Raw genomic sequence first — 24,621 nt, 5'->3', positions numbered from 1 at the left:
GTGAGCTCCACTCAACTGTCTAACGGTTCGAGAGCGCCATCTGGTGGCCGATCGGCAAGAGGGAGGGGCGCGCCAAACAGGAAGTGCTCATCCATAATCCGTCCGGGCACTCGCGATCGGTAGCCGGACTCCATCTCAACACACTGGATAATCAATCGCTCGCCCTAACTCAATAAACAACGTTATTTGGACGTATATAGTATTATACAACCTGGAAATGGTTCATCAGGATCAACATCCCATAATCGAAAACTGTCTACTCCACGCTGATCGTCCAACGGCGCGAGGAAGATATGGTAAGATCCAGCGTTATTTTCTAACGTATTCTATACTAACTGATCTGATGATCATATGACCCACACTAGATGAATGGTATAACGTTGCCCACGGAATTATAAACGCCCCCTCGCCCATCCGGTCAATATCAGATGATACGTAGTAACTTCTAGAAGTACCTCCAGTTGAAATTTTTCATCTGGCAACGATCGCTACCAAACTGTATTTGATCATCAATATAATGCATTTGGAGCTATAAATCAAGTTCTGGAGAAAGCTGCAGAAAACGATAAAAACATACTTATACTTTAGACCATATTTTAGTATGAATATGTGAATGAAAAAGTATATCGTTGCTACACCCTGAACAATAGATATAGGACGTTGAATGGGCCATAATAATGGCAATTTAGCAATAGAATTTAAAAAGTTATAGCCCTGCAAAGAAGGGGAACTTCTCCATAGACAAATAGAGCTGGCTAGGGATGGTAAATTATGAATTTGAACCATGGCGATCAAAGTGTTAAGGTAAAAGCATTGTGACAATCAATGATAAAAACAACAATAATAACAAGAAACAAGTTACATAAACTAAATCAGATAAAAAATTATCACAGTTCTGATTTGCCTTGAGATGCCGTTTAAGATGGGTCTTGAACATGGAGTATGTGGGGCACTCTCATCTCTCTGTGCTTGCTTGCTATAGTTGCTTGCTCACTGCCTCTCTCTCTCTGGTTCAGGGGCGGATTTAGGATTGTAGGAGATCCGGGGCTTAGCGGGCACAGATATTTTTTTACTTCGACACCACAACCTTTAACTTATACCACCACCTTAAAGCGGACAAAAGGCACTATAGAACACTTAAATTCACACCCTTTAATTAATGAAGCAAACTATAATAATTTATAATAATAATAATAATAATAATAATAATAATAATAATAATAATAATAATAATAATAATAATAATAATACACTGTTTGTATAGCACCTTTCATACAAGAATTGCAGCTCAAAGTGCTTCACAGCAGTACAAAAAGACAGGCATAAAATGACCACAACATTGGCAGATCAAGAGCAATGCATAAAGTGCAGACATAAAGCATAAAATAGATAGCAGTAAAATAGACAAAGTTAAGGTAAGCCTGTGTTATCACTGGGGATGGGTCTGAGATCTCAAAAGTCCAATACCGCCGCCTAACACCTTGCGGCCGCTATTGCACTCCATTTGAAACGATGTGGCTTGGTGTCTGTCATTTTGGAAATGACACCAGACCACCCTGAAACTACACTCATATTCACGACGGTATCAAACGGAAATGTATGGATGGAAAAATTATCTGTTTTTTGCATCTTGACCGGAAGAAACTCAATGACAATCGACTATAATATTAATAATATATATATATATATTTTTTTTTTTAAATAGATTCTGGGCTTTTCAGAAAACATTCGGGGCTTGAGCCCAAGTAGCCACCCCCTAGCCCCGCCCCTGCTCTGTTTGTGAGGTAGGTCTCTCTCTCTCTCTCTCTCTCTCTGTCTCTCTCTCTCTATCTGTCTGTGCTTGCTCTCTCTCACCCCCTCTCTCCCACCCCCCTCTCTCTCTCACCCCCCCTCTCTCACCCCCTCTCTCTCTCTTTCTCTCACCCCCTCTCTCTCACCCCATCTATCTCTCTCGCTCTGTCTCACCCCCATCTATCTCTCTCGCTCTCTCTCTCACCACCTCTCCCCCCCCTCTCTCTCTCTTGCACCCCCCCCTCTCTCTCTCTCTTTGTGAGGAAGGTTCCTCTCTCTCCCCCCCCCCCTATCTCCCCCCCCTCTCTCTCCCCCTCTCTCTCTCCCCCTCTCTCTCTCTCTCCCCCCCCTATCCCCCCCCCTCTCTCTCCCCCCTCTCTCTCCCCCCCTCTCTCTCTCCCCCCCCTATCTCCCCCCTCTCTCTCTCCCCCCCCTATCTCCCCCTCTCTCTCTCTCCCCCCTCTCTCTCCCCCCCCCTATATCTCCCCCTCTCTCTCTCTCCCCCCCTCTCTCTCCCCCCCCTATATCCCCCCCTCTCTCTCTCCCCCCCCCTCTCTCTCCCCCCCCCTATCTCTCCCCCCTCTCTCTCTCTCCCCCCCCTCTCCGAGGCGGCTACAGGGTTTAGTTGGTGGGAGCTGAGAGGCCAGTTGAAGACAGACTGTGCAGCTGTTGTGAGCTCAGTTTCATGAGGTCTGGACCCCATCCCAGAACTCTCTCTCTCTCTTCCTTCTTCATGCTCTGTGGCTTTCAGCGTCTCTCTCTCTCTCTCTCTCTCTCTCTCTCTCTCTCTCTCTCTCTCGCTCTCTCTCTCTCGCTCTCTTTCTTTCTTTCTCTCTCTCTCTCTCTCTTTCTCTCTCTCTCTCGTTCCTCCGCTGTTTTTTTTCTCTCTCTGAAAAATGAAATGGCGAAGGAGCAACACTTTGAGAGCTGGGTGTTTTGAGTGGTCTGAGGTCGGGACTAATTACTTGTCACTACAGGCTGATATGATGTCTTTAGAAACGATCGTCTGCCAAGAGCCAGAGCAAAACTTTGACTTCCCATGTATATATATATTTTTTTTTGATAAATGTATTTTCAATAGTCAGCGCTGTTGAAGCCCAACATAGAAACCATACAGCTGTAGATAACTGTTGAATGTCTTAGGTTGTTATGTTGGGAACACATGTTATATGGTTATGTTGTGGACACATGTTAATGGTTATGTTAAAGGTCTAGGAGGGCGTTTAAGGTCACCTGTCTGTCTGTCTGTCTGTCTGTCTGTCTGTCTGTGTCTTCTTCTGTCTGTCTGTCTCTCATTGTGTCTGTGAGTCTCTCTGTCTGTCTGTCTCTCATTATGTCTGTCTGTGTCTTTCTGTCGGTCTGTCTCTCATTCTGTCTGTAAGTCTGTCTGTCTGTCTCTCATTGTGTCTGAGTCTGTCTGTCTGTCTGTCTCTCGTTCTGTCTGTCTGTCTGTCTGTCTGTCTGTCTGTCTGTCTGTCTGTCTGTCTGTCTGTCTGTCTGTCTGTCTGTCTGTCTGTCTTTCTGGCTGTGATCCACTGTAGTGTTCTCTCTCTCTCTGTCTCTCTCTCTCTCTCTCTCTCTCTCACTCACTCACTCACTCACTCACTCACTCACTCACTCACTCTCTCTCTCTCTGCCTGTATGTGTGTGTGTCTCTCTCTCTTTATCTCTCACTCACTCACTCACTCACTCACTCACTCACTCACTCACTCACTCACTCACTCACTCACTCTCTCTGCCTGTATGTGTGTGTGTCTCTCTCTCTTTATCTCTCTCACTTACTCAAAACCATCGTCACAAAATCACTTTCAATCTGAACTCTGTGATCGTTGAGCATCAACCAAGCCTCATTTTGACTTGACTGACAGGTGGAAGGTGTGACTTGTATGTGACTTGACTGACAGGGGGAGCTCTGATGTCACACAGTATATAAATCATGTCTGCGCTCTGATGTCACACAGTATATAAATCATGTCTGCGCTCTGATGTCACACAGTATATAAATCATGTCTGCGCTCTGATGTCACACAGTATATAAATCATGTCTGCGCTCTGATGTCACACAGTATATAAATCATGTCTGCGCTCTGATGTCACACAGTATATAAATCATGTCTGCGCTCTGATGTCACACAGTATATAAATCATGTCTGCGCTCTGATGTCACACAGTATATAAATCATGTCTGCGCTCTGATGTCACACAGTATATAAATCATGTCTGCGCTCTGATGTCACACAGTATATAAATCATGTCTGTGCTCTGATGTCACCCAGTATATAAATCATGTCTGCACTCTGATGTCACACAGTATATAAATCATGTCTGTGCTCTGATGTCACACAGTATATAAATCATGTCTGTGCTCTGATGTAACACAGTATATAAATCATGTCTGTGCTCTGATGTCACACAGTATATAAATCATGTCTGCGCTCTGATGTCACACAGTATATAAATCATGTCTGCGCTCTGATGTCACACAGTATATAAATCATGTCTGTGCTCTGATGTCACACAGTATATGTCAAACATGGAACTCTCCCCATTTCCATAAGGGAAAGCCCCACCCTTGCTTCTTTTAGAGGGCAACTAAGAAAAATGGCTGAAGACCAACCAGTCCTGTGACCACATGTGACATATCTCTAGTCCAGCGGTTCTCAAACTACGGGTTGCGACCCAAAGTGGGGTCACGGGTAGGTGACAGTGCATTGGCACAAGTGTAACGCTTGGTGAAGTGTAACGCGTGGGAGGATCACACTACCTCACCCAGATCCCTTCCTCGCTGTGCAGGTGTCACATAGCAATGTCACAAGACAATATAGAATAAGCTGGAACGGGCTGTATGTGAAAACCAGCCCGTCCAGTAGTGCTTTTAAAGCACCGGTCCCAGGCAGGTAAAGAAAATAACACAAGGCGTTGTTCCAAATAGTAAATGATATTTATTATAGCGGGGATTTAAACCCACTGTTCCCAAAGCGTAAATTATATTTATTCTTGCAGGGTAGGACTTGAAACCTCCACTGATTTAACTAGGCAACAAAGGGAAAAAACAACCCACAAACATGTACACAAATAGGGAAAAAGGTAATTGGAGAACAGACAAAGTGAGGTATAGGACAATACTAAATATATATATATAATACCATATGATATAAGATATAGTATAATTCCGATAAATATATATATATATAGATACTTACTTCCACGCAGGAAGGCAAATGGCTCTAAGGCCCACAACACAATACCTATATATCTGGCTACTGGTAAGTCCACACACAGTGGCCAACATAAGCACAAGGTAATCCACACACAGTGGTCAATCAATGGCAACCTCACGAAACTCTATCAGTGTCAACTGACAGAGTGAGGCGCCCCGATGTTGTCATCTCCACTCTATTAACCACCCATCTCCACTGCCTGTTCCAAGGTGCACCAATCAGATGCAACCAATCCAATCAGGGAGATGAGTGGCATCTGTGAATAGAAACAGAAATTAGGAGATGACACAACACCACACATAACAGACAACACAAATTATATACTAACCTGATGTTCAGATGGTGTCATAAATACAGGAATAATGATAATGCCCAACCCACGTACCCATGTACGTCACACCTCCCCCCATAAGAGCGAACCTGTAGGGTGAGCAAAACATTATTACGTATTACCCAACATGAGGTTAGTACACACACTAGGGAGAACAGAAACAACAAAAAAAAAATTCTCCTCCCACAATCACCCACCAAATGGGCACACCAGCACCACACTGGCCCAGACAACATAACAATTGTCTCATGCACACGTACAACACTACACACAACAATGCATGTATGCAAAATAGACGCGCAGTGACGTCAGTGAAAACTGCATGTAGCACACACCGGCTACCGTATGCAAACCGGTCTCAAAATGTGGTGAGATCTAACTCACAAATAACCATGTCAAATGCACATGGTCAGCTACACACCCAGCCGCCAGGGGTAAAGCCACCGCTCTAGAGCGATCAATTGCTCGGGCGACAGAGGTACGTCTTCCATCTCTCCAATAGATGGTTCAGGAATTACCAGCTTCCCCTGAACGCTACATACAGCAACCTCTTCCATCACTCCAACAGATGGCCCCCTGTCCTCGCCACCGACAGAGTCACTCAACGCCAAAACTTGAGTTCGCTTCCCGTCCTGTGCCTTGGTGACAACACAAGCAGAAAACACATTGGGGTGATCATCAATCCATTCATCACAACACAAGTCAGTCAATGGAGCCTTTTCAACCTCCACTACAGGGATCACACTCTCCCCAGCGAACTTGTTCCCCACGACAAAATCAACCCCCACACCTTTTGGTTTCTTGGCTGACTTTCTTTTGTCCTGTCGCGTCCGACATCCTTTTACCACATGGCCTGTCTCTTTACAATAATTGCACACCACCGGTCTCCTAGACGGCGGCGAGCGTGGCTGGATTGCTGACTCAATCAACGCATCGCACAGAACTTTCCCCCCAGCTATATCATTCCCCATGATAAAATCAATCCCGGCTACCGGAAAAGAGGAACGAACCGCCACGGGAAAACAACCTGTGACTAGCTTTGACCGCACATGTATCATATGTAACGGAGCGGGCGTGTAGCCCATTTCTATCCCGCACACAATAGCACTTGATTTACAAGACGACTCCACATTTAACGGCAATACATCCGCCAGCATAAAGGACTGTGAACCACCTGTATCACGAAGGATCCTCACCTCGCGCTGGTCACAGACTTTACCCGACAGTGACACAAAACCAGAAGATATAAAAGGATCAAAACAACTGTCTGGTTTCTCCCGCCCAGGGCGTGAGACAGTGCTAATCAACCCCACCACCTTTGGTTCCTGAGCTGGCCTGTCAGTATTTTGCCGATCGCGCACAAATGCATAACAGTCCGCCACCAAATGACCTGGCTTCCTACAATAATTACAATGTCTCTTTTCAGACGGAGGCGAGCGTGGCCGATACGCACGCTCGCCATGTCCCCGAAATGGTACTTCCCGAGAGGGAAACGCACCGCTTTCAACACACACAGCATCATTACGCACCGAAGCATGCTTGTGCGTCAACGCCAATTCATCCGCCAAAACAGCAGCGTCTTGGAGAGTAGACACCTTCTGTTCATTCAGATACAGTTCGGTTCGTTCGGGCATACAGAGTTTAAATTGTTCCATGAGTACCAACTCGCTCATGGCTGCAAGATCCTGCACCTTACTCGCCGCGCACCATCGTTCAAAAAGATTCCTCTGTTCACGGGAGAAATCTGTATTTGTTTGAGAAGGGGATTTTCTGAGCGAGCGAAAACGCTGTCTATATGCTTCGGGAACCAACTCATACACACGTAAAACAGCATTCTTCACCCGCTCATAACTTTGACTGTCTGCCATAGTTAATGACGCTACCGCTGCACTGGCTTTGCCAGTAAGCCTGGTCTGAAGTAAAATTACCCACATCTCCTCCGGCCAATGCAGAGCCTGTGCAATACGCTCAAAAGCAGAAAAATAAGCCTCTACTTCTGATTCTCGGAACATGGGCACCAGATTAACGTGCTGGCCGATATTAAAGTGAGCCGGGGAAACCCCAGCAGGAGAGGAGGTAGCACTACCAGCTCCAGCCTCCAACCTCCAACCTCAGCCTCTCCATGGCCAGCTGAAGTTCCCTGTCTTTATCCTCCTTTCTCTCCACTCTGTCCCTCTCGTCCTTTCTCTCCTCTCTATCTTGTACAGCTGCTCTCTCTTCTCTGTCTCGTACAGCTGCTCTCTCTTCCCTGTCTCGCTCCTCCCTGCGCAAAAGCGCTCTCTCCTCCATCTGGAGACGGGCAAAACGCAGACTAGAGCGCGTATGGCCAGAAGACGTGGATCCTTTATCTGAATCGCCCGCGCCCTCACTTTCAGCTCTGGGCGTACTACCATTCTTCCTAATAGCACCACCCCCCGGGTTAAGATCACGCAAGGGAGAGTCAACCCATTCGCCAGTGTTTTCAACCTCCTGGTCACTATGACTCACTATTCCCCGAGCCGTGCTGAACACCTGTTGCTCCACCAACCCCGCTATTACAGCCGCTTTCATATCAGCCTTGGACTGGGAACTTTGCACCGCAATATTATAATGCTTAGCAATAAGGCCTAATTCCGCCTTAGTGCAACCTTCCACCTGATCCTCTGTTGGATCCGCCACAAAGACTTCAAAAACAAACGCCGACGCCGCCATAATATGTCGTTCTGCGTGACTATGATACACAAAAAAAATATATATATATAACGTCCTCACTTAGTTAACCATGACCGTGCGCAATAATAATAGACACATTCTGCCTTTATACCCCTTAACCAAAACAATCCAACTGACCACATCTACCAAATGAAAACAATAACAAATGTTCCTAACCACTCAATTAGGAGTCATCTGTGTCACTCTAGCCTATCCCAGCTAAACTACTCCCATACCGGGATGAAGGCTACACATATCTTCAGTCGCTTACCGATTTCATTGCGCACTCCACCGGAATCACGACTCGTGCCCCCCACCCTCTAGCCAAGCAGGTGACCCCCCCCAGTTACCTATGTGGTAGAAAAAAGATATCTGGTTAAGAGCATACACGAATGGTTAATTATTATATAAAACACAGCATGGATACATAAATACTAATAAACAACAACGCCACTTTACCTGATACCATCAGCCCCTATGTCAAACGTACACAGCAGACCGGCATTGAGCCCCCCATGTCACAAGGACATGAAAGACCGGAAATGAGCCCCCATGTCACATAGCAATGTCACAAGACAATATAGAATAAGCTGGAACGGGCTGTATGTGAAAACCAGCCCGTCCAGTAGTGCTTTTAAAGCACCGGTCCCAGGCAGGTAAAGAAAATAACACAAGGCGTTGTTCCAAATAGTAAATGATATTTATTATAGCAGGGATTTAAACCCACTGTTCCCAAAGCGTAAATTATATTTATTCTTGCAGGGTAGGACTTGAAACCTCCACTGATTTAACTAGGCAACAAAGGGAAAAAACAACCCACAAACATGTAAACAAATAGGGAAAAAGGTAATTGGAGAACAGACAAAGTGAGGTATAGGACAATACTAAATATATATATATAATACCATATGATATAAGATATAGTATAATTCCGATAAATATATATATATATAGATACTTACTTCCACGCAGGAAGGCAAATGGCTCTAAGGCCCACAACACAATACCTATATATCTGGCTACTGGTAAGTCCACACACAGTGGCCAACATAAGCACAAGGTAATCCACACACAGTGGTCAATCAATGGCAACCTCACGAAACTCTATCAGTGTCAACTGACAGAGTGAGGCGCCCCGATGTTGTGTCATCTCCACTCTATTAACCACCCATCTCCACTGCCTGTTCCAAGGTGCACCAATCAGATGCAACCAATCCAATCAGGGAGATGAGTGGCATCTGTGAATAGAAACAGAAATTAGGAGATGACACAACACCACACATAACAGACAACACAAATTATATACTAACCTGATGTTCAGATGGTATCATAAATACAGGAATAATGATAATGCCCAACCCACGTACCCATGTACGTCACAGCAGGTGCCCTGACCGACCTGTAGGAGTCGCTGTTTACAACGACCAGGATACCACCCACCGGCTTCCCTCCCGCTGACTCTGCCAATCGAGCCAGTATGACGACCGGCCAAGCCGGAGGCACCGCTGACAGCTGGATTCGTTACCAGTGTCTCTGCGGTGGTAGACAGACGCTTAGTCAGCTGCGCTACCCGGCCGCCACTACATCCTGTGCATGTATAATCGCGGGAGGGGGCCGGGGGTGTTGTCTTTTGTGTGTAACCTGGACTCGCAATGGATAGGTTTGTTGTCAGAAGTGGTGCCGGTTGGTCGCGATGAAATAGGCTCTGCACATAACCAGCTGCTATACCACACTGAAGTGAGATGGCCATCTCGAGGCAGAGTATTAAATCGCCTTTATTAACTCAGAGAAGAAGCGCAGATTTTCCTTGCAGACGAAAACAACCGATTGGCAGAGAAATGTGCTGATAATGAGCTGGATTACGAAACTCCGTTAGTGACACTCCAGGTTAATCAGCGGAGATTTTGGGGTAATTCGTCTTTCGTGCGGCGAGCTACTGAAAGTCAAGTTCACGAGTACCCAGTGTTGTGTAATGCTGAGCTAAGAAAGCTTGTCATCAACATACCTCTGTGAGGCCGGATTTTCAGAGTAGAAGCGGGATCTCCGCCAAAGCGCACATGAAGGCATTTTCTTTTCATGTTCTGGCAACATATTTTGGCTAAATAGCCCTCGTTTTATAAATGTTTATACAGAAACAATTCTGTTGCTTTTGTTGATAATATTCATACATTTTATTGATAACATAGTGCTGCGATTGAATTTTCTAATAAATATTCATGATTGTTGTGAAGGGCCAGATTAAACCGAATATATATATTTATTTATATATATATATTTAATTGTATTTGTATATTCTCTAATATTCCCTGATATCCCTTGTATATTCCTTGTACAATATGCATTGAATATCCATTCTAGCCTACTGAACATCCCATAATAGTCTCCATTCTACTATTGGTCGAGACCTTGGTGCCAGGCTGCCATACCCCCCAGACCCAGTTCAAACGTACCGCTCAACATGTACGAACAAGTCCTAGTTCCGCGTAGGAATCTGGCTACCGCACCACTAATGGGACTATTTGTTCATAGTGCCTATATATACTGCGCTACTAAAGTAGGACTTCCTTTTCAGTCCAGTTTCTTACCCTCCAATAGAGTCACAGACGTAAAGCCTCCCCGCGACGCCACGTGTGGGAGTAAGGCCAAGTTCGGCTTACCATCGGTATTGAGACATTGTGTATATTAATATTTGAATAGTCATATTTGGCACTATATCGTCGAGTTGGACGTAGTCTATTAAGCTAATAATAGTCTGTTAATATATAGTGCTTCGTGCGGTGAGAATACTACCGTAGTCAGTACCCCATCGTTTCGGGCAGAGAACTGGCTGCTTATCCAGGGTGGTTGACCCCAAGTGAAGCTGCACCCGAGGAGCCCCAGAGCCGACGAGCGAGTGGACCTGTATACCGGATTATTCTACCGACGACAGCCCGCCTTCCCCGGCACGGATTATGCTTTGTATACGTTGATTATTCCATGGATAAAGACCCCCGACACTGCCGTGTGTTGGAACCCCCCCCCCTGGAGAGGACGCAAGGTGAGGAGACGCTCTGCAAGACGAGGTCGCTTCACGTCTCTCCTCCGTGGACCGGAGGACGCCGGCCCACAAAGAGTCCACCTGCTTTCATCTGTGGTCCAAGGATCGCCGGCGCATTGAACGGCACTACAGTGGGTTCACCTGGGATACCCTTGGCCGGATGAGGCAGCCGGACTCTACCCCCCCCCCCTTCCTACTCCTGTCGGCTTACAAGCGACCGGATTAACCCCCCCTAGTGTATCCAGTCTATAATCATTAAAGTATCATTGCTGTTATTCCTTAAACTATTCCAGGTCGTATATGTACCACCTGCGCCTTCAGAGATTGGACATTCTCTATTGATATACCGACGAATACTCTGGCCATAAAAGTGCATACTAATTCCCATTCATAAATGTGATTGATTTGATTAAGTGCTTGCTCTACACACCATCGCTGTGTAGAAATAAAGACCTATTTCTAATTCGTACATTTGTGTTGGATCCGTTTCATCTACGTGACAGTGTTCATCATAATATATTTATGCCGAGTACTGGGTGGCCGAATATTAAGTACAAAGGTAGTGGTAGTAAGTATCATATCTAGTAATACAGTCAGGGAATTGTACCCCTCAGTTACAATTGGTCCTTCGAGCCGGAGGGTAATTAGTGTAATATTAATATAGTGTTATTAATATTGAAATGGCCTATGATGAACACTCCACGAAACGATCCTCCTAACCAACGCCCGCAGCGCGAACGACGGCTCCCTCAGTACTTAGAGGCTTACGCTGTCAGTCAACAACCTAGTCTTCTACTAACAGTAAACGCGGTAAAACTAGAAAGTAAAAGTATGTCTAACCCCAACGCCCAGACTACCCCGACCATAGAGGCCCCTACGGGTTCTAATGTAACTGACCAAGTTCACGGTGGGGACCAGTGGGAACCAGACATGACTTCACACCCCGCCAGTACTGAAGAAGTAGTCCCCGATGAGTCCCGGGAGGAATACAACGCTACCGAGACAGAACTCGGCACGGAAGAAGACGGGAAGAGCACCGTGGAGATAGAGCTCCAAGGCTCCGCAAGGAGTACCCCGAGGGAAGGCTCCCCTATACAACCGCCTTCCCCCAGCGAGGCAGAGAGGACCCTACAGCAGGCCTTCCTCATCAGCCTGAACGCCGCTGCTGAACGCGACCGACTGCAGATCCAGCAGCGGAGCGAAGAAGAGCATATACGTCTAGAAATAAGACGCATTCAGAGAGAAGAGAATGTGGCCCGAGACCGAGCAGACAGCCAGCGAGCAGCTGCTGGTGCTCTACGGGACGCAGAGCGCGACAGACAGCAAGCGCAACTAATAGAACAGCTGATCAGACGGACAACACCCTCTCCCTCCGCCAGAGGCTCCAGGAACTCGTCTAGACACACCTCCAGGGCGGCATCCCCTAGCCGAGTAAACAACCCTGAACTTGACCAACAGACGAGGTCTATACCCCCCACAGACCACCTCCCCCCACCGGTCCAAGCGAGACCTAGCAACCGGGAAGGAGCAGCATATCCTGTGGAGAGGCTAAACCAGAGACTACAAGCACTGGATGACCTAACTGAAGACGAAGAGGAAGAGGAGGAGAACCACGCCCGACGACAGCACAGTACTCTACCGGACCAGGAGGTCCGGTACAGCCCAGGCTATACTCCCGCGGAGCTGCGCTACAGACCCCCGACTCTATACCCGGGTGAGCACGACGCACGACCCGCACCGAGGAACAGCACCTGGACAAGCGGGCCATGGTACACTGCCGGTACCAGCCCATACCAAGGAGCGGGAGGAGACTCGCCTAGGAGGCCTCTCCCCCAACGCTCGCCGATGTATCCACAGTCAGCGTCATACATTGGCACGCCTATGGTACCCGACTTCACCCAAGAGAACCGGGCCCAGTATACAGAACTCTGCATGTGTCTGGAGACCATGTTGGTGGATGTATTGGATGAACGCCATAAATACGCCATCCTACTGAAGCACTTAAAGGTACCCCGCGCACATAATATAGCGCTCGCCTACGCGACTTCCACCACCCCATACACAGCAGCGCTGGTAGCATTGGACCAGAGGTATGGGCGCATATGGGATTACGTGATCCAGGAGATCCGACACATCGACCGCTTACCCCCAGCAATAGACAATCGAGCACTGGACGACCTGTCCATCAGAGTGCAGTCCCTGGTAGGGATGTTGGGAGCGCAGAGAGAGAAGGGGAGGCATGAACTTTACGCCAACTCAAATGTGGAAAGGATCTTGGAGAAGCTGCCGCCCGCTCGACAGGAGCGTTTTAGGCGACAGAGAGACCACCGAGACCCGAATGGCCCCGAACCGAACCTCCTCGATCTAGCAGACTTCCTGGCGAGAGAAGTCAGCAGCCTACGGCTAGATACATTCGGACGGAGCACCCCTGGCTCCAGAGAAGGAACCAGACGACTAAATGATGGAAGAAGATCGGTGACTGTGATGCACCAATCGGAGTCAGTACCGAGCAGCAGGAGCCACAGTACCCCCTCCAGAACGGAGAAGTGGAAGATAGTGTGCCCCTACTGTGAGAAAGAACACTGGCTAGCGCAATGTGACTCCTTCCCCAAGCTGAACGCGGAGGAAGCAAGTCAATGGATAAAGTCCAACAAGCGCTGTTTTCGCTGTGCGCGCTCACACATGGCAGCCGAATGCCGCTTAAAGAAAAGGTGCACCAAGTGCGATGGAGCCCATCTGGACATACTTCACGACAGTAACAGACGGCGCCCTTCACCCGCACCATCCAGCAGCAAAGCGAGCGTCATGTACATCGATCCCGCCAGCAGCAGTGGAGCTCGAGTACTCCTAAAAGTAGTGCGTGTGACACTAAGCTACCAGAATAAAGTCCTGGACACTTACGCCGTCCTCGATGACGGGTCAGAGAAGACCCTTCTGATCGCCTCCGCTGCGGCCCAGCTAGGGCTGCGGGGAAGCGAAACCCAAATGACAATTCGGACAATAAGACGAGATTTGAAGACGATAAAGGGCGAGAATGTCTCATTCTCTATCGCAGCAAGCGGCCAGCCTGAGCGACGGTACCAGATTACAGACGCTTTCACCAGCCAAGAAATAGGACTGTCGCGGTACACATACCCCGTCGCCAAGCTGATGGAGAAATATGCACATCTGCGCAAGTTACCGATCCCGCTCATAGACAATGCTATGCCGCTCTGTTGATAGGCTCCGACCATGCAGACCTCATTGTCCCGATAGACCGGGTTCATACCGGACCCCGAGGCTGTCCTGCAGCAGTCGAGACCCGTTTAGGATGGACTCTCCAAGGCCCGCTCGCCAAATCTCTCAACCGAAGTACAGCCACTAGATGTCTCCACTCCCGAGTCACAGAGGGAGAAACCGCACTCCTGCAACACGTAGAGCGGCTATGGACCTTGGAACAAATGCCCTTTAAGAACGGAAGGAAAGACATTCGCTCTAAAGATGACATTTACGCCATTCACCTCCTCGAGACAGGGACCAAGAGAGTCCCGGTCAACGGCGTGTTGAGATACGCCACGCCACTCCTGCGGCGAGAAGGAATGCCTACTTTCCACGCCAAGACAGACGCCACAGAACGGTACCTGCTGAACACGGAGCGGCGCTTAGCCAAGAACCCCGCCCAAGAGAGTGTATACCGCGCTGAGATTGAGAAGCTCATCACAGCGGGACACGTCACAAAGATGGACATTAAAGAGGCTGACCAGACCACTGAATCGTGGTACGTGCCTCACCACAAGGTCCATCACAACGGTAAAGACCGCATAGTATTTAACTGCAGCTACCAGATCGGATCCCAAAATCTGAATAAAGAGTTACTGCCCGGTCCCACACTCGGCCCCTCCCTACTCGGCGTTCTACTCCGCTTCCGCCAGGAAAAGGTGGCCATCAGCGGGGACATTAAAGGAATGTTCCTGCAGGTGAGATTAGTAGAGGAGGACAAGCCCCTGTTACGGTTCCTATGGAGAGAGAAGCCAGGAGATGAGCACCCAGCCATCTACCAATGGGAAGTCCTCCCCTTCGGAACGACGTGCAGCCCCTGCTGTGCTACATTTGCACTACAGAAACATGTAGCAGAGGACCCAGCAGCGGACGAAGAGGTCCGACACAGCGTAAAGAACAGCTTCTACGTAGACAACTGTCTACAAAGCCTTTCAACCCAGGAAGAAGCCGAGGCTCTCCTGATTAAACTCCGCGCCTCATTGATCAAAGGCGGCTTTGATCTCAGGCAGTGGGCCAGCAGCGATCCGCAAGTACTGCGCAGCCTCTCCTCCGAGGACAAGGCAGCCAGCAGCGAGACCTGGATGGCTACAATCCCGGGAGAAGCCCAGGAGATGACCCTGGGATTGGTGTGGCGATTCAAAACAGATTCGCTTCACTACAGACACAAGCCCCTGACTACGGAGCAGGGAAGGCCGGCGGCGGCGCCGACCACCAGACGGAGTGTGTACACAACACTCGCCCGACAATATGACCCGCTAGGATGTATTCTACCGTACACCACCAGGGCAAAAATGATTGTACGAGCATTGTGGGACAAGGACCAGGGCTGGGACGACCACATTCCCGCACACCTTGCATCCACCTGGAGAGAGTGGGAGATGGAGCTCCACTCACTCCCAGGCGTTAATATGCGCCGAAGCTACTTCCCACCCACGGTGAGGCCAGAGACATGTAAAATGGACTTACACGTCTTCAGTGACGCCTCAGAGGTCGCATACGGATCAGTAGCCTACTTGCGGGCCCAAGAAAGGGGGGGAGAGATCTACACAGCATTTGTCCTCGCCCGCTCGAGAATAGCCCCACGCAAGCAACAATCTATCCCACGTCTAGAGCTCTGCGCAGCCCTAGCCGGAGCGCACCTAGCCACGCTCATCCAACGTGAGCTCACCATACCGGTGTCTAGAACAATCCTGTGGTCAGATTCCACGACAGTACTCGCCTGGATCAAATCGGACTCATGCAAGTACAAAGTCTTCGTGGGAGTCAGAGTCACCGAGATTCAAGACTTAACCGAAGAGTTAACCGGAGAAACAGAGTGGCGCTACGTTGATACAAAACAGAACCCAGCTGACGTCATCACCCGGGGGATGCCCCTAGATGACCTCACCCGTCGCAATGTCTACAGTGACGGCCCAGCATTCCTAAAGCTCCCGGAAGGACAGTGGCCCATGCCTATCCCGAGGGAAGCAAGTCCAGAGGAGGTGGAAAATAAGAAGTCTGTGTTCTGTGGATTGAGCACCGTAGCCTCCACCGACCCTAACATAGACGATTGCACGTCCATAGAGAGTGCACAACAAAGGACATTCCTGCGGCACCACCCGGAGTGTAAGTCCCCCGCTGAAATGTCAGCAGCTAACTACGAGGAAGCAGAATTGCTTCTACTGCAGCGAGCCCAGAGAGACTCGTTCCCCGATGAATTGGCCTGTCTACAGGGAGGAAAGCCCGTCCCATCCGACAGCAGATTAATTCATCTGGCCCCCGAGAGCGACGCTCATACCCTCATCAGAGTGGGTGGTCGCCTACGCAGAGCCCCCAATCTACCGGATGACATTAAATACCCGATCGTATTGAACAGCCGACACAAGGTCACAGAGCTGATTATAAAGAAATACGATGAGGATGTACATCACGCAGGAGCAGAAAGAGTCTTCGCGGAAATCAGACGTCGTTACTGGATCCTACAAGGAAGAGAGGCGGTACGACGCTTCCAGCGAACATGTCTAGACTGCCGCAAGTGGCGCGCGCAGCCCAGCATACCAAGGATGGCTGACCTTCCTCCATGTCGCCTCCGAATCGGTGACAAGCCATTCCACTCAACGGGTATGGACTGCTTTGGCCCGCTGCACATAAAGAAAGGAAGAGGAACCGAGAAGCGGTGGGGTATTGTATTCAAATGCATGACCACCAGAGCGATACACATCGAGCTTCTCCCGACCATGAGCACAGACTCATTCCTTATGGCCTTCCGTAGATTCACATCACGGAAAGGAAGACCGTCTACCCTATTGTCCGATCATGGGACAAACTTCAAAGGCGGCGAAAGAGAGCTGAGAGAGAGCTTCCAAGCTATGGGCCCAGAACTTAAGACCCACCTCGCTCCAGCACAGGTTGATTTCCAATTCAACCCCCCAAACGCACCCCACTTCGGTGGCACTTGGGAACGAGAAGTGCGCTCCATAAAGACAGCCCTGTACGCAGTACTTGGGGCCCAGACTGTGGCGGAAGAAGTCCTAATGACAGTCCTCACGGAGATTGAGGGAGTACTTAACTCGAAGCCCCTCGGATATGTCTCCAGTGATGTGGCGGATATCGACCCAGTTACCCCCAACACACTCCTGATGGGGCGGCTAGATCCTGCATTACCCCAGACAATGTACCGGCCTGAAGAAGCGAACGGCCGACGAATGTGGAGGTACAGCCAAGTATTAGCCGACAAGTTTTGGAGCAGTTTCCTACTGCACTACCTACCGTCTCTACAGACCCGCCAGAAGTGGGTAAAGGAGAGAGACAATTTGACAGAAGGAACAGTCGTCATGATTATTGATCAATCACTGCCCAGAGCTATGTGGCCGGCCGGCCGCGTAAGCAAAGTGATCACCGGTGCCGACGGCAAGGTCCGAGCAGCTGAAGTGCTCGTCCAGGGTCGCACTTACACCCGTCCCGTGGCGAGGCTCATAGAACTGCCCCGACTCCCAGACACAATCGATGATGACCATGACCCTATAACCCTATGACTTTGTGAAGTTGACTGACCCCTACAGCAAACCCTTATGTGTAAATAGACAACGCGATTAATCTGTCTCTGTTTAACTGATTAGGTCTGGGACCAATCAGGGGGTGGCTGTTGTGAAGGGCCAGATTAAACCGAATATATATATTTATTTATATATATATATTTAATTGTATTTGTATATTCTCTAATATTCCCTGATATCCCTTGTATATTCCTTGTACAATATGCATTGAATATCCATTCTAGCCTACTGAACATCCCATAATAGTCTCCATTCTACTATTGGTCGAGACCTTGGTGCCAGGCTGCCATACCCCCCAGACCCAGTTCAAACGTACCGCTCAACATGTACGAACAAGTCCTAGTTCCGCGTAGGAATCTGGCTACCGCACCACTAATGGGACTATTTGTTCATAGTGCGTATATATACTGCGCTACTAAAGTAGGACTTCCTTTTCAGTCCAGTTTCTTACCCTCCAATAGAGTCACAGACGTAAAGCCTCCCCGCGACGCCACGTGTGGGAGTAAGGCCAAGTTCGGCTTACCATCGGTATTGAGACATCGTGTATATTAATATTTGAATAGTCATATTTGGCACTATATCGTCGAGTTGGACGTAGTCTATTAAGCTAATAATAGTCTGTTAATATATAGTGCTTCGTGCGGTGAGAATACTACCGTAGTCAGTACCCCATCGTTTCGGGCAGAGAACTGGCTGCTTATCCAGGGTGGTTGACCCCAAGTGAAGCTGCACCCAAGGAGCCCCAGAGCCGACGAGCGAGTGGACCTGTATACCGGATTATTCTACCGACGACAGCCCGCCTTCCCCGGCACGGATTATGCTTTGTATACGTTGATTATTCCATGGATAAAGACCCCCGACACTGCCGTGTGTTGGAACCCCCCCCCCTGGAGAGGACGCAAGGTGAGGAGACGCTCTGCAAGACGAGGTCGCTTCACGTCTCTCCTCCGTGGACCGGAGGACGCCGGCCCACAAAGAGTCCACCTGCTTTCATCTGTGGTCCAAGGATCGCCGGCGCATTGAACGGCACTACAGTGGGTTCACCTGGGATACCCTTGGCCGGATGAGGCAGCCGGACTCTACCCCCCCCCCCTTCCTACTCCTGTCGGCTTACAAGCGACCGGATTAACCCCCCCTAGTGTATCCAGTCTATAATCATTAAAGTATCATTGCTGTTATTCCTTAAACTATTCCAGGTCGTATATGTACCACCTGCGCCTTCAGAGATTGGACATTCTCTATTGATATACCGACGAATACTCTGGCCATAAAAGTGCATACTAATTCCCATTCATAAATGTGATTGATTTGATTAAGTGCTTGCTCTACACACCATCGCTGTGTAGAAATAAAGACCTATTTCTAATTCGTACATTTGTGTTGGATCCGTTTCATCTACGTGACAGTGTTCATCATAATATATTTATGCCGAGTACTGGGTGGCCGAATATTAAGTACAAAGGTAGTGGTAGTAAGTATCATATCTAGTAATACAGTCAGGGAATTGTACCCCTCAGTTACAATGATCAAGTTCAACAACGTGTGCTTTTATTTTGATATTCCTTATTTCCACGTTGAAATGACGCGATACATTAAGTGTGGGGTCGCCAAAAAAAAAATCCTAAATCAAATGGGATCACGGTATGAAAAGGTTTGAGAACCCCTGCGTCTAGTCACTAGTATTTCTGTGTATTGCTATTATGTATTTGTACATTTCTTATTGTTTCTATGAGTCCTGTTTTTATGTTTGAGGACAACGGATGGAAATTTGCCTCGTGCTAAATCCGGCAATTTTTACACACCACAGTGTTCATTAATTTTGCATTGTCCTGTCCAAATAAACAAATTGAAAAGAAAAATTAAAATATAAATCATGTCTGTGTTTGTGTTTCCAGAGGTGAAGGACTACGAGCCTCCGTTCGGGTCCAAGGTGCGAGAGCACCCCTGTGTGGAGAGCATGAAGGACACTCTGTTGAGAGACAGAGGACGCCCGGAGATCCCCCTCGGCTGGCTCAGCCACCAGGTAGGTGGTTACGTTTCAAATAAGTTGTTAATTATGTTTAGGGCAAGAAATAAGACACTGCTAGAAAAGTTACAAAATATTTTTCATTTAGAAAGTGAGTTTAGTAGGGGGAAATGAAATTCAGTTTGCACATACCACACTTAAACAGATGTGTCCTTCAGTTATTGGTGTAAAGTTGTGGAATTCTCTCCATAGCGACTTGTTTAATCTGTGGATTGTTTGTTTTTTTTGTATATGGTATAGTTCAAGTTCCTTTTATTGCCACACGGCCAGGCCGCGTGAATATTAAAGGCAACCAACTTGTGTTCAGCTTTTCGTTCAGCGTTTCTCTGATTGGCCACACGGCCAATCAATCAATCCACTAGCACACGCCCTCGCGCAAAGAGAGACGCGGCAAAAGCGCTGGTCGAACCAGCGGTGTTCTGTTGTGTGACTGTACTCTACAGCGGTGTTCTGTTGTGTGACTGTACTAAACACTTCCACCACATGACCGACATTTGACATACAGTACACCTCCTATCTATGTTGGGATTATGTTTGGTCATGACAAAACAATAAAAATCGCTACTGTTAGTAAGCTGCCACCACCCACTTCAATGACAGAGCTCTCATATTTGCGAATGCATAAACTATATCTTAAATTATGGCGATGTGTCTAATATGGCTGTCGCGAAGTCATTGATAAGCGACAGCCATATTAGACACATAGCCATAATTTAAGATATAGTTTATGCATTCGCAAAATATGAGAGCTCTGTCATTGAAGGGCTTCGTTCTACAACGGAGCACGGTCGCTGCTGCTGGAGCTGGACCGAGTAGAGCCGGCGGCGGTGCACGGAAGCCGGGGACTAATCACCGCATCGCCCCGCTGACGTTAAAAACGCGAAATAACGTTACTGATGTACAGTGACACCCAGAGTTTCTAGTTACAGTAGTGACGCGTGAATCGAGATAGTCCTAACACTAGTCTGTAACAGTGTTTATTATTAAGAGTCAGATAGTCCTAACAGTGTTTATAGTCCTAACACAGTGTTTATTAGTAAGAGTCAGATAGTCAGTGTTTATTATTTCATAACTGTATGGGCTTTGTTTATACATGTACAGTGACGAGTGAATCTAACTTTGGTTGTTGAAAACGCGAAACATAATAATCAGTCAGCAGCGCTCCACTGCTACCGCAGCCCAACACAAGTGCGTTGGAACAGCAGCCCAACACTACACAAATTGGTTGCCCGCGCTGCCGCACTTGCTCTTTGGATTTCATTTGGGACGTGGGACGGCTGCGCTTGCCTGCGCGTGGGGGCGGGGGGGCGCGGCCAATCAGAGAAAAGCCGAACACAAGTTGGTTGCCTTTAATATTCACGCGGCCAGGCCGGTGGAATTCAAGCACGGTGCAGGTGGTAGCTGCGACAATACACCACAAAAACATAAAAATACACATGGAACAGTACAGTACAGAAAACACCACCTAGAACAAATACATGACAGAAACAGTACAGTACGAAAAACTATAGATGTCAGTTCAATGTAACCTAGACCAGAAGAAACATAACAGCAGGGGGTAAATTTAGGATGAGTTGGAGTTAAGCAGTTGTATGGCCTTGGGGAGGAAACTGTTATTGAACCTAACCGTGCGACTTCCTAGTGACCTAAACCTCCTACCAGAGGGGAGGTGTTGGAAGAGGTGATGAGCTGGGTGCAGGGGGTCGCTAATGATTTTGTGTGCGCGTGTGATGGTGTGATGTTTGTGTATGGAGTCCAGGGTGGGGAGTTTGCAGTTGATGATTTTGGATGCCCTTTTAATGATCCTGTCTAGTCTGTGTAGTAGTGTGTGTTTGGGTGTGTTGCCGTACCATACAGTGATGGATAATGAAATAATGTTTTGTATTATGGCTGTGTAGAATTGTATCATTAAGTTCTTCCTAACCTTATATTTCTTGAGTTGTCTCAGATGAAATAGTCTTTGATTGGCTGTTTTGAGTAGATGAGTGGTGTGATGGTCCCAGTTTAGTTTATTGCTGATGTATGTTCCTAAGTATTTGAATGTGTCTGTGGCTGAAATGGGTTGATTGTTGATGAGCATGGGTATTTTAGTGGGTGTGGTTTTCCTAAAGTCAATGATGAGTTCAACAGTCTTGCTTTCATTGAGAATGAGGTTGTGTTCTCTGCACCACGTTAGTGTCCGCTCCACCTCCAGCCGGTAGTCATCCTCCTTGTTGTTGGAGATCAGCCCTAAGATGGTGGTGTCGTCCGCGTATTTGACTGAGGGGGATGCTGATCGGAGGTTGTTTGTATAGAGGGAAAAAAGCCACAGGGAAAGAACACACCCCTGTGGTACTCCGATGTTGGTGGTCAGAGGGAGAGAGGTGAGGTTGTTGTAGCGGACTACTTGTTTGCGGCCCTTCAGTGTGTCCAGCAGCCAGAAACAGAGGGAGGGGGCAATGTTCATGTTGGTCAGGGTTTGAAACAGTATGAGGGGGTCGATGGTGTTGAAGGCACTGCTGAAGTCAATGAATTGTTATTTTGTGCAAATTAGGTTGTACGCCGACCATCAAGTAATACTTGTTTAGTTTAGGAATAGGAGGCAGGTAACTATAAGAATTCTTCTTCGTCCTGCTCCTTTTGCCCATGGTAGAACGTTATTCATGATTTTGTATGAAAACTGCATGATTGTATTGCTTCCATGTGGCAAATAAAACTCTGAATAAATGAATGAATGTAAGGTAGGCTCCTCATTCACCCCTGAGATCCCCAACAGCTGCTCAGCCATCAGGTAGCTCCTCGATTACCCCTTGCACTGAAATGGAAGATTGAAGCTTTGATTATTCACTGATAATGACTGAAGCTTCGATACACCAAGAAATGGCAATTGGGACGTCCCTACAACAATTAAATTACATTACAACCCCAACGTGTGAGAGACTACAGTCACATTACATTACAACCCCAACGTGAGAGAGAAACTACAGTCACATTACATTACAACCCCAACGTGTGAGAAACTACAGTCAGATTACATTACAACCCCAACGTGTGAGAAACTACAGTCAGATTACATTACAACCCCAACGTGTGAGAGACTACAGTCACATTACATTACAACCCCAACGTGTGAGAAACTACAGTCACATTATTACATTACAACCCCAACATGTGAGAAACTACAGTCACATTACATTACAACCCCAACGTGTGAGAAACTACAGTCACATTACATTACAACCCCAACGTGAGACAGAAACTACAGTCACATTACATTACAACCCCAACGTGTGAGAGACTACAGTCACATTACATTACAACCCCAACGTGTGAGAAACTACAGTCACATTACATTACAACCCCAACGTGTGAGAAACTACAGCCACATTACATTACAACCCCAACGTGTGAGAGACTACAGTCACATTACATTACAACCCCAACGTGTGAGAAACTACAGTTACATTATATTACAACCCCAATGTGTGAGAAACTACAGTCACATTACATTACAACCCCAACGTGTGAGAAACTACAGTCACATTACATGACAACCCCAACGTGTGAGAAACTACAGTCACATTACATTACAACCCCAAAGTGTGAGAGACTACAGTCACATTACATTACAACCCCAACGTGTGAGAAACTACAGTCACATTACATTACAACCCCAACGTGTGAGAAACTACAGTCACATTACATTACAACCCCAACGTGTGAGAAACTACAGTCACATTACATTACAACCCCAACGTGTGAGAAACTATAGTCACATTACATTACAACCCCAACGTGTGAGAAACTACAGTCACATTACATTACAACCCCAACGTGTGAGAAACTACAGTTACATTATATTACAACCCCAATGTGTGAGAAACTACAGTCACATTACATTACAACCCCAATGTGTGAGAAACTACAGTCACATTACATTACAACCCCAACGTGTGAGAAACTACAGTCACATTACATTACAACCCCAGCATGTGAGAAACTACAGTCACATTACATTACAAACCCAACGTGTGAGAAACTACAGTCACATTACATTACAACCCCAACGTGTGAGAAACTACAGTCACATTACATTACAACCCCAACGTGTGAGAAACTACAGTCACATTACATTACAACCCCAACGTGTGAGAGACTACAGTCACATTACATTACAACCCCAACATGTGAGAAACTACAGTCACATTTAGGGGTGTAACGATGCGACCTCACAACGATTAATTTCGATTACGATTATTCAGGCAACGATTAAATGCATCATGAAATCTCTTCATTTGACCACGATTCGATTAGATTCATTTTCGATAAATGTCAGTGTCAGGGAATGTCAGTGTCAGGGAATCAGTTAATTCCCCAAAAAAAATGTATACACAAATGTGGCTGGGGGAACTGATTCACTCAGCATGAATGGACTATAGGTCAATAAAAACAATACACACAAAAAAAACATTAAAAAAATTATAATAAAAAGAATATAGATTTTTTTATTTAGATTAATTTAGATTATAATCGATTCTAACATTTTCAAACCAATGCAGTTGAATCATCACATTAGAATCGATGCATTTCGATTAATCGATGCATTGTTACACCCCTACTCACATTACATTAGAACCCCAACATGTGTGAGAAACTACCGGCACGTGCATATTTAATAGTTCTAGTATTGGGTAGCAGATTGGTACAATAGACAGAGGTTTCAGTCTGTATCCTCTTTAATAGTTCTATTA

At 47.2% G+C, this 24,621-nt stretch overlaps 1 protein-coding gene across 1 annotated transcript in view; it reads left to right on the top strand.

Annotated features, from left to right (window-relative positions):
- LOC311224265 (TGF-beta receptor type-2-like) overlaps nt 1-24,621 on the top strand; it is a 119,984-nt gene that overhangs the window by 90,495 nt on the left and 4,868 nt on the right. Inside the window, exon 8 of the mRNA XM_084309177.1 lies at nt 19,761-19,888. Within this exon, the coding sequence (XP_084165303.1) occupies nt 19,761-19,888 (128 nt within the window). The remainder of the gene's footprint in view (nt 1-19,760; nt 19,889-24,621) is intronic.

Source organism: Notolepis coatsorum, assembly GCF_963971535.1.
Source record: "Notolepis coatsorum genome assembly, chromosome: 2".
Classification (NCBI taxonomy): Eukaryota; Metazoa; Chordata; class Actinopteri; order Aulopiformes; family Paralepididae; genus Notolepis; species Notolepis coatsorum.
Note: the sequence above shows the minus strand (reverse complement) of the source record. Positions and strands in the feature narration are given on the sequence as shown.